General features: G+C 30.5%; 1 protein-coding gene across 2 annotated transcripts; it reads right to left on the bottom strand.

The window, feature by feature from the left end:
* Nucleotides 1-8,983: 8,983 nt before the first annotated feature.
* Nucleotides 8,984-11,258, bottom strand: LOC142641111 (F-box protein At2g39490). Of its 2 annotated transcripts, XM_075815496.1 has the most exons (4): nt 11,124-11,258; nt 10,230-11,042; nt 9,940-10,098; nt 8,984-9,435 (listed from the first exon to the last, which is right to left on the bottom strand). In XM_075815496.1, exons 2-4 carry the CDS (start codon nt 11,034-11,036, stop codon nt 9,097-9,099), a joined length of 1,305 nt encoding a protein of 434 aa, XP_075671611.1. In that variant the 5' UTR covers nt 11,037-11,042; nt 11,124-11,258; the 3' UTR covers nt 8,984-9,096. The 2 variants fall into 2 exon arrangements, with proteins under 2 accessions (XP_075671611.1, XP_075671612.1); XM_075815497.1 differs by lacking the exon at nt 11,124-11,258 and having other exon boundaries at nt 10,230-11,113.
* Nucleotides 11,259-12,114: the final 856 nt, after the last annotated feature.

Genomic DNA, 12,114 nt, shown 5'->3' with positions numbered 1-12,114 from the left:
TTAAAAAAATAAGAGACGGAAAGTAGGAGTTCTAATAAAGAAACTCCTGGAATAAAAAATGTCTGGCAGCCACCAGTCCAGTCGTACAATCCTTTATATAGCACACCAAGTAGAGAAATGAAAATATGTATTAATTATAAATCCTTACCGTTAGAGTTTATTCTAGGGTTAAAGGACCCTTTCATTTTTTTTTTTTAAGTGAAAAAAAATATGCACCGCAATCAAAGCTGCACTTATAAGTATATGTGGGATAAGATCTCCTCCCATTGAATCTCTAACTTTTATTTAGATGTAAGACACATGACATTTATGAATTAAATAAATTTCACTTATCTCACATCTAGCTAAAAATGAGAAGGAATTAGAGGATTCAATTGCAAGGCTCAATTCCTGTATATTAATATCATGTAAAAATAGTTATAGGATGAAAGTGCAACTCATTGATGCAATCCTTTGCCTTAAGACACTGTTCAGTAACAGACAAGCGAGGGGTTGCACATTGTTGCGAGCAACTAGTAAGTTACCCGTGAAATGTACAGATAATGTTGTAATATTTTATGTAAAATGATTTTGGATAATATTGTATCTATATGATAGCATAATTGCTATAAAGCTTTATTAGAAATGAGTTCATTGATATAGAATGTGTTTTTCTCTTTCTCCTTAATTCTAAAATAAAAGAATGTGTTTTTCTCTTTCTCCTTAATTCTAAAATAAAATACACATCTCAAGTACTCACATTTAATCACATTATTTACAAAACTCACAAATCAACAACTTTTGACCTTAATATTAAAATCGTAATTACCTTTGTCACTCAAAACCTAGAAATCCATCATTTACAAAACCCACAAATCCAAAATTGTAGCCAACTCATACGAGTTATGATTAGATAAAACAACAATGTTAGAACTAGGTAAGTGTTGTTGAAAGATTGAAGGTAAATGACATCGTTTTTGGTCTGTGTGTATTTGACATGAGATGTCATGAAGGACTATAAGTGGGTCTTTTTAAAAGGGTAGAAGTGCAAGAGGTGAAAATGATGAATTAAAATGCAAAGAGTTTTGTGTGTATGTGTGAAGAATAAAAAATCTTGAAACATTGAACCAAATGATACAAAAAATAATTATTTTTTAATTAGAAAAGTCTTGAAACATCAAACTAAATGAAACAAAAAGTTAATATTTAATTTTTTCTTATCTATGTTGTGGCACTTAAAAATATTTCAATTCTCTTTGCATAGAATACGCCACTTGGTAGAATCTCTTGCTTTCCTACCTGAGGCATCTATGTATTAAGGATAAAAAGTGTTGAAATATTGAACCAAGTGGTACAAAAAAAAATTTTGATTAGAAAAGTCATAAAACATTGAACTAAATGAAACGAAAAGTCAATATTTAATTTGTTCTTATCTATGAAGTGGCACTTGAGAATATTTCAATTCTCTTTGCATAGAGTACTTCACTTGGCAGAACCTCATGTTTTTCCACATAAGGTCTCTACTTTTATAGTTCAAAAGATACAAAGAATATTTATTTTTTAATTATAAAAGTCTTGAAATATCTAACCAAATGAAACAAAAAGTCAATATTTAATTTGTTCTTATTTATGATGCGGCACTTGAAAATATTTCAATTATCTTTGTAAAGAATACACCACTTGGCAGAACCTCATGATTTCCCACATGAGGTATCTATGTGTGAATGATGAAAAGTCTTGAAATATTGAACCAATTAATACAAAGAATATTTATTTTTTAATTAGGAAAGTCTTGAAACATCAAACCAAATAAAACAAAAAGTCAATAGTTAATTTGTTCTTATCTATGATATGGTACTTGAGAATATTTCAATTATCTTTGCATAGAATACGCCACTTGGTAGAACCTCATGCTTTCCCACATGAGGTATCCGCTTATATATATATATATACTAGTATTATACTCATGTGATGCATGACTTAATCAAGAATTATGTGTAAACTAATGAAAATAAAATTATTTTAATCTTTTACTCTATTTTTTAAAACGAAGTAAGCTTTTACTTTAAGTTATATAATGAATGAATATTATGTAAGATTAAGCTTTTATTAATTAAAAAAAATCATATATAAGTTCAAAATTAATTGAATGGAATATGGTAGATAACTATGCAACTAATATAAAAGGAGATGCCTAAAAAAATTATAAAGGGAGTTTGCATAATTAAAGCCCATATTTAAATGAAAAACCTTGAATTCAATAATTTTTAAAAATGATTGAAAGCATATTTAAGTGATAACCTCAATGTAATAGTTAAGAATTATGAACAACTCAAATTACTAAACATTAAAAAATAAAAGTAGATAAACTTACATAAGAATTAAAATTTTGTCTTTGAAAGTGAGGGAGGAGGCACCAAATTTCACCCTATCAAAACTAAATGTGTAAATATAAATTTCAAGAATTTTTTTTGAGAAAAACTCAATACCAAGAATATTGTTTGATTGAGTGTTTTGAAACCTCAAGGAAACTCCCTGTGAAAAAAAAAAAAAACAAACAAACAAACAAAAAAATTGGGAGTTTACTTTTTGAAGCGATGATAGATACTTGGACTTTCAAAATATTAATAAGCAAAAATCATGAATCTGACCTTATTATTTATAGTAACCTAAAAATCTAAAGATGAGAGTCATGGTATAATAAAACTATTATCTATAATCATTTCAATATTTATCCAACAAACAAAATTTCAACCACGGTAAACTTCAACAACAAAAAAAAGTTGATAAAAAGTTGTCTCTATTTAAAACAATAAATTTAAGTTGTGAAGAAGTTGATATAAAAATCAAGTTGTTAATGTTAATTACAAATATTTTTTCTATTAACTGTAAAAATCAAGTTGTTAACAATATTAGCTTTTTTTTTTGTTATCCAAAAATTTGATATTTATCCAAAAAAATAAATTAAAACAAAATATATTTGAAAAAACAAAGTAGATAATAAATTTATTATCAATTCTTCCCGTGTGTATATCCTCTCAATGAAATTGTTTTTTTTTTTTTAATTCATGGGATTAGCTATACTTCTACATACACAGTTACACATTTTAATATTTTATGCTTTGGATTTTTTTTTTCTTTCTATCCTATTGTTTTATACTTTGTTGATAATATTTAGATAGACAAAATTGTAGATTGTAGTTATATGGCACCAACCAACTAAATTTACCTCTCAAAGAAGAAAGCCAAATAAATACGTGTAGTGTAGTAATTAAACAATAAGAAAGTTACTATTTTTTTTTATAATACACTACACTAAAAAAAATAAGGATTAGATAAATTAGATGAAAATTTGGATTATAATACACTACACATAAAAAAAAAAAGAAAAAGGATTAGATAAAGAATTTGGATTGTAATCAAAATTATCAACTTAGAAATTATAGGAGAAGAAAAATATTAAGATATAAAAATCTAAAAAAAAATATCTGCAATTTAATGAAGCCACTTGGCACAACCACAGCTTCTAAGCACAATTTTTATTCTATAGTTTACTAGTTGCTAACCCGTGCGATACATGGAAAAACTATTGACTTTGAAAAAAAATGATGAAATACTTAACTTCTATACTTTTCCATAATTTAGAAGTGTTATCTAACATTGAATGTTATTGACACTCTATTTGTTTCGACGGAAAATATTTTCAAATGTAAAATATTTTACCGTAAAATATTTGCAAGTATTTGGTAAGTGTTGTGACATAAACATTGAAAATATAAATCAACCACCATCAGCCACTACATACCCAGCCACCACCAACCATTGCAAAAACATACCCTGTAATCCCATCCCATCAGCCACCATCATCCACCTACCTAAACACCCAATAGCCACTAGAATCACCACTAACCACCAAATCACTGCCAACCACTCAAAAAACAACCATCAAAACCACCACCAAAGATTCAAAAAATTGCCCCCAACTACCAAAAAAAACAACCACCAACCGCCCCAAAAAAACCACCAACAACCCAAAAATTCATATCAAAAAGGCAAAACCACCCACAAAACCATATCAAAAACCTGAAAAGAAAACCCATGAACAAAGAATCTAATATGAAAATCCAACAACCCAGCAAAAAAAATGCAACAACCTAACAAATCTAGCAGCGGTGAGATCGGAACTGCAACCAAAAACCCAATTTGCCACTCAATAGTCAAATCTGATTCCATGAGAGAGACAAGAGGAGGAAGGAGGTGCGGTGTCAGTCTGTGGGTGGCGCTGGTCGAGGGGTGATGCCGGTTGGTGGGTGGCACTGGTCGGCGGATGGTGTCGTAGGTAGGTTTTGAGTGAGATGGATTAAGGGGTGAAAGGAGGAACGTTGGGTTGTGACTGTGAGAGAACTGAGAGTCTGAGAGGGAGGGATAGCGTGAAAGGGAGGGAGGGTGAGAGTTATCGGAATGAGAGCTAGTTAACAAATGTAAAATGTTTTACCAAAATTTTAAGTGTAAAATATTTTACACAAATTTGTTTAGATTGATTTGGTTGACTGAAAATATTTTACTTTTAACTAAATATTTTACTACAAAACAAACATTGTAAAATAAGAAAATATTTTTCTGCAAATATTTTATACCGAAACAAACGGAGCGTGAGTTGCAGATGTATAGTTACCGAAACTTACAAAGTAATTTACAATTCTTAAATTAATAAAGCAAAACTCCCAATAGTTATACACACACACACACTCAAAACTAATATAAACTGCAAATATATAAACAAAGACCTGATATGAAAAAGATACACCAAGTTTCAAATTTGAATAGCAATATGACTTTCTCATAGTAATAACAATATAGACAATTCAAAATATGGAATAATATCAAAATTATAATACATAATTCCATTATCTTTTATGTTGATTCCAAACAAATAATTAATCAAGCAAAAATCACAACTTTTGATAAGAAACAAAAAAATCACATGAATTTAAATAAGAAGCATTTAAGGTAAAGAATTAAGATCAACCTACTGAGATGCAAATACCAAAAACTCCATGACTTAAAACTTCAAAATTTATAGAATCCTCAAATTTTACTTCAAAACCAAACCAACTTCAACAAATTTATATATTACATGCCAAATAAAAATTTATCATTCCCTAGGCTGGAAGACATAGGTTGCAGCTTTAATTTTTCTCAAAAAAAATAAAGATTATTTATCTATGCCAAAAACCAAAAACCCACGAAATAATTAGTAGAAATTTCAACCCAAAAACCAAACCCACGAAAACAATGTCAATATAAATATGAAGATTAACCCAAATACTCAAAAGAAAATCAATTCTAAACATAACAAAAAAATAAAATAAAAAGAAAATCTCAGACACATATAAAAGCAAATAAAAAATTCAACATAAAAAATAAAATTCATTAATAACAATATAAAAAAATATCCACATATGTTGAATTGAAATTTTATTAATAATAACAATATAAACAAATTCGACATAAAATTCATTAATTAAAGAAGAAAGTTGAATCAGATTGCTTGTATGTTTTTTTTTAAAAAAAAAAAAAATCCTAAAGTGAAGTTAAGTTTAGAATTTTAAGGTGATAATTGTTAAGGTTTTGAGGAGGAAGAAGAGACTCCTAACAGGAGTCCTTCTTTTCTTTTCTTTTTTTTTTTAAATCCTAACTTTTTTTTTGGGTTACGTGAGTCTCTCTCTCTCTCTCTCTCTCTCTTAATCTAAAGTGAGTATTTTCTAGTCCTATTTCCAACGTGAGTCTCTTTTTTTCTTTTTTCTTTTTAGTCTTATCATAATTTTTGTTTTTATATAGGTTATCATGTTTGAGTTTGAGTTTAAATTGGACTTATTAAAGAGATAAAATTTTATTCTTTGTTAAGTTTAGATTAAACAAAAATAATTTTGCTTAAAAAAATGATAATAATGTGTTTCATTTTAAGTTGGACTCATTAGAGAGATAGAGTTTCACTTATTATTAAGTTTGAACTAAACAAAAATAATTTTATTTAAATATTGTGCTGACATGAAAAATCGTGAGAGTTTTAAAGGTTTCGGTTTTATATATATACTAGTCGATAACCCGTGCATAGCACGGAAACCTAGCTATTTGTGAAATACACTAAAATAATTTTATAAAATCTTAAATTAATTAAGAAATTACACCATTACATGGTTTACTTCTGTATAACTTCAATTTGTATTACAATTTGATGAAGAAGCCATAGTTTGAACGTGCAATAGCTTACAAAAAATTTGTCAAATAATTTTAGATACCACAAAAAATAACTTAAAAATTTAGATATTAAAACTTCTAAAAAACCAAAAAATATTAAAGAATTAAATGATTCAGGGCTTAAAATTTATTGAAAAAAAAAAACAAAATATTCATGACTAAAAAATAGAAAAATATAAGAAAAAGATTGGGTTAATTCAAAAGAATAACCTATGATTATAAGTTTGCACCCTATCATAAAATATCACGTTAGTGAAGTAGAGAGATAATAATAATAATAATAATAATGATGATAATAATAATAATAATAATAATAACTGTAGGGTCATTGGGCCCAAGAATTTATGTAGGATGGCCCAAAAATATCTTTTGGGTTAAAGGTCCAATCCGAGGACATCAAGTGATCCGAAGGTGTATGAATGTTAAGTCATAAAGAAAATGCTAGGTAAAAAAGTGATAATGTTTGAATAAATATGTCCGAGGAAGATTGTGTCCTCGGCTAGGTGAAGCCGAGATAGGAAAATGGTTGTTTGATATCCATAGGCTATGTTTTAGAAATTCCTATAGGTTAGGGAAGACACAGTACACGTGGAGGATAAAAACAAGGGCGGTGGAATATCTCAGATAAAGCTGCTACCACCGCCCCTGCATTGAAGGCTCTGCAATTGATATTCTGGCCGCATTAATGGAGAAGGGAGACCTGAACATCATGTTTGAAACTTGATCTCTATCTTTAGAGACATTAAGGAATGTGAATGGGACAAGTATCTAAATTAGTGGTTTAAACCATGAGGTGGAGGATGAAAAAGGGAAAAAGGAGGGAGTATAAAAGAGAGAAGGGACATTCGTTAAAAAGGGGGAGGATTTTGGAGGAAGAAAAGAAGAAGTACATTGTAAACCTAAAGATCCACAATTGTAATATATCTTGGGAGGCTGTAATATAAATTATCCTCGGATTGTGTTCGAGGAGCAGTTCTCATTCGTATGCACATAAACAATTCCTTGTGTTTGTCATTGTGACCAAAGCCCATCATTCTTTGTTACTTAAATATCATTAGAACCTAGATTTCTAGCCCACTCTCTACAAATTTTATTGTAAAAAGGTTTTTCAGACCCATTCCCTTCTGATTGTGGGTCCGGATTTGAATTGTGCCCTTATAGAAAAATATAAGAAAAAGTTTGGGTTAATTTAAAGAATAACATATGGTTATAAGTTTGCACCCTATCATAAAATATCACGTTAGTGAAGTAGAGAGATAATAATAATAATAATAATAATAATAATAATAATAATAATAATAATATTAAAGTTTGTGGGTTCCAGTTAGCTCAACTAGCAAAGTCTCTGATGGTTGTATTAGAGATCTGGGGTTCAATCCCCGCCTACACCAAAAACTGATTAGTGTCTTGGTCTGATGATAAAGAGCTATCATTAGGAGCGGACGCCATAAGTTGAAACTCTCTCAAAAAAATATTAATGTTTGAGTTTGAATTTAAGTTGGACTTGTTAGAGAGATAGAGTTTCATTTCTTGTTAAGTTTCGGTTATATATATATATATATATATATATATATATATATATATAGATGATATTATATTGATGTGTAAAATATAATGTCGATATTTATTGCTAAAAACGCCTTTTAACAACAAATTTGAAGGCCTCTAAGTTTTTAAGGCTATAACTGTATGCTCAATTGTCTGTTTGAGATGAATCTTTTTTTAAAAGTAAAATTTTGACCTATAAAACGAATACAGAAGGTGATTCCATGACTCTTTTTCAGATCTATGCTTCATCTTTTGGCCAGAACTTTGCTTGTTTTGTGCTTGGCTGAAATAGTTTAAGAAAAACTTGTTGGGGGTCTTTTCTTTGTGTTGCCATGTGTCAAGTCTAGATTGACTTCGCCTTTGGACCCGGTTTCAAGATGGGGCCGGCTTGAGTTTGCTACTCTAGTCAACACATGTTGTGGCGAAGGCTAGCTGCGTTGTCTCAAGAACTGAACACAAAAACTTCAAGTTACAAACAAAAGGGAGTAGAGTACAATTGTACAAATACTAGCCTAATGACTAATGATTTTGGGTATTTTAATTTCTTAGGCAGCGTTCTTGAATAATGCTAGAGATACAAATTCTTGTATAAATTTTTTTACAAACGGTTGATATGGTGAGTGATTATTAATATATGAAAACATGATATTAATAGTGAGTTTAGATAGAAACCAATAAGAAGTTCGTCACATCAATATTTTATAAAAATATTATAAAATAGTTTTTAATTATAGCATTACTTAGGATTCTTTTGAGGATTTCTAGCCTAATGACAAATGAGATAGCTAAATTTAGGGGATTATGCCAGTGGGCATTTAATGAGAGTGAATAGGTGAAACGAGGCTAATGAGCCATGAAACATAGAGTGAAATAAAAGATGTGCAGTTTTTCTTGACTTTTGACTTACACAGACACTTTTGGGCTCAGAAGTGTATGTGCTCCAAGTTCACACGCTTCTTCTTCCTTTGGGCCCAGGTGTATACAAGAATCATTCTGTCATACTTGGGCCATTTTGTTGATTGGGTTTATGTATGGACCTTTGCAAGAATTTATTGGCCCATGGCCATTATTTATATATTTGTTCTTGTAACACAAACAATAGAGGTACTTTTATTTACAAGTTGCCATTTTTTTTTTTCATCAAAACAAAAAAAAAAGTTGCCAATTTATTAATCAGCAGCTTTTGACATGTCGATTTTAAAAAAATATATATATAATACACAACAGAAGCTACAGCTGATTGAAGCTGATTAAGCTACAGAAGCTACAGTGCTGTCAATATTATAGCAGTATATGTCTTTCTTACATTTATAACCCCATGTGAGCATGATTTACGCATAACTCACTCATATCTCCATTTTCTTCGACAAACTTGTAGTTGTGGGTATACTTCACGTGCGTTTGATTTAGCTTTGGTTGATACAAATGAACCTTGACTAAACTCCGCAAGCAAATCCCATCTGCTGTTGCTATGAATAGTGGCTCTTTGACAGCTAACTTAGTCAATTGCTCTGCCAATGAGAGCTCATCTTCTTCATTTGTAAATCCCACCAATTTGACCACTTTGAGATGTTCAAGCTTTGAATGCCTAGCGACTTTCTTTGAGTATGTAGTAGTGGTCGGCATGGAGTAACTCTTAGAGTCAACCTACAGAAAAACATAACTGTTAGAACTTAGAATAATGGTTAATTGATTGCCCAGCGTTAGTTTATATACTTTAGCCCATGAACGATTTAGTCTCTAAAATTTAAAGTGATATCCTTTAATCTTTAGTAAACTTAAAGTAATTATTTTTAATTCCTAAAAAACTTAAAGTGATCCATGTGTCTAATGAAATAATAACATGCTAGTTTTTAATTTGCTCATATCATCTAACTAAGGGACTAGAAGTGATTATTTTAAATTTCAAGAATTCAAAAATAAAAATGCTCACGGACTAAAGGAACCACCCATTTATTTACCTTAGATAATTAAAAATTAACCATTGACTAATAAATTAAGCTTTTTTGGAATGCGTGGCAGCTTATCAATAACAATGGTTGAGTCTTCTAAAAATTAATAAATAAATAAAGGAAAAAGAAGGGTTAAACAGAGCAGTGGAACAATGCAAAAGATGTGAGTTCCATTTTTTTTCCTGTTGAAGAAACTTACAGTAACAAAAAGTTGTTCCAAGGCAGGACACAGTTTAAGGAATGAGATTAAGGCATCACTGTTATATCCTTCTGAGGAATTATCGATCCACCATAGCTCTTTCAATTTGTAGAACTGGAAATTTCCATGTAAATAGGAAATGGAAGGCCAAATCAATTTCTGCAACGTAAACAATATGAACTTATTTATGTAAGATAAAGGGGACAACATGGGCTATCAGTGGCTTGTGTTTCAAGCATCATAAAACTTTGAAGTCAGTGCTAGAAAATGCAGAAATTAGCAGAACATACCTCAAAAGTCCATTTGCATAGTGTAAGAATTTCAGCATTCTTAATGGTTAAGAGACTCGGGTCAAAATCATAACTGCCAAAGCTATTGTCGCCTGGCCCTTGTCTGAAATCTAGCATTGCATCTTTCAGATTAAAATGATTTTCAGTCAAGAGCCAAGGAAGCAGACCCCGATACCGGAAAGATCTAAGTTTCAAAGACCTTACGAAGAGAGATTTCAGTTGAGGACAATCAAGGATGGTTAAGCTTTTAAGCCTTGGACTGGAGTCAATTTCTAAAGTTTGTAATCCATTGCACTCAATGATCTTCAAGCTTTCAAGAAACTGAAAATTTGAAACTATAGAGGACACTGCCTCTTTGGATTGAATGCCTACAGATTTTAGAAAAAGGGTTTTGACAAAGAAGGTAGATGGACTCGGCTGGTCAGTAAGGCTTTGGTGATTCAGTCCCAACTGCCAATCAAACTGCTTTTGAAACTCTTGGTTGCCAGTTGATAAGTCCACGAGAAGTTTATTATTAGCCGCAATGGTAGCTAAGAGGATACTAGTACTACCTTTGCCAAAGTGGTATTGAAGCCTCCGGGGTTGCCTTAATGGATTAAGCTCATCAAAATGAGTTAAGAATTCAGAAATTGCAGTGGCAGCAGCTTCTGTAGTTCCATGCTGCACTAAAGCTGTGTTCCATAGGCCTGCCCATCTAGTCGAAAGGAAGCTTGTTTGTAGTGCAAATTCAGAAGGGAGAAAGGAAATGATCCGGGCGAGGATTTCATCTGGTAAACTGCTTAGCAAATCCAATGAATTTTCTTGCATGAATTCCTGTTGCAAAATGAGAGTGGTCTTAGTAGACTAACAGAACAATTATGCTGTATCAAAGAAAAAGAGTTTAATAGTTCTTACTTTTTTGGAAGCCTCTCCGACTCTCAAGTGTTTGAAGACTCAGAACCAAGTTTATATTGGGCTTTAGTCCTGATAGCTCTTACCCTGTTAAGATTTTTTATCCTAATTAAGCTCCAACCCTAAAGGGGACTGTCGCATTAGGACCAATTCTATGGTTTTCAGTCTTTTGACTTTCATACTATAATATATATCATAGTAGCGTATAAAACTTTTTTCAATTAAGAAAAATTCTGCTACTAATTAGATCTTACGTTTTAGCAATAGATATAGATGAGGCTTAGGGAAAAAGAAATTCTGGCCTCAGTTGATCAAATCTTAGACAAGTCTTTTATTTAATAACAAGGGACAGTGCCAACCAATGGGATGAAATAGCTTTGCTCTAGGTTTTGGATTCAAAATAATTAGAAAAAAAATTAGGGTGTGAATAATGAAATGGTCGTCTTTGTAAGCAAAGGCATTTTACTTGTCAAATAGGCGGCATCCTAATATAAAATTTGTCACATGACATCTATTGCAGTCCCTAAGTCCATTTCAAGAGTTGCACTTGCACATTTTCTTCTTCATTATTTTTTGGTTACTTCACAGTCTAGCTTGATATCAGGGATTTTAGGCAAAAAAAAAAAAAAAAAACCAATATGAAATTATAGTCATTCAATTATGAAGAGCTTCCTCAAGAAATGGTCTTCAAGGAAAATTTTATATTAAAAGTCCGTTTGGGTAGTAATGAAAACTTTCAACTTATTTGATTTTGTAACTTCTTTTTTATACTATTTATAAATTTTATTACACTTTTTAATACTATTCAGTTAGTTTCTAACTTTTTTTTTTTTATGTTTTCAGAAATTTTTTTTTAATTTCAACTAAATAAATTGTTTACAAATCTAAAAAGTAAAATGTTACCATGAAAATGTGAAAGGGAGGGTTTATTTTGTTTTTATTTTTTCTTTGCAATTTGACAGAACATGACAAATGAGTTGGTTCAAGAAAGGGA

This window comes from Castanea sativa, chromosome 6 (assembly GCF_040712315.1).
Source record: "Castanea sativa cultivar Marrone di Chiusa Pesio chromosome 6, ASM4071231v1".
NCBI lineage: Eukaryota > Viridiplantae > Streptophyta > Magnoliopsida > Fagales > Fagaceae > Castanea > Castanea sativa.
Note: the sequence above shows the minus strand (reverse complement) of the source record. Positions and strands in the feature narration are given on the sequence as shown.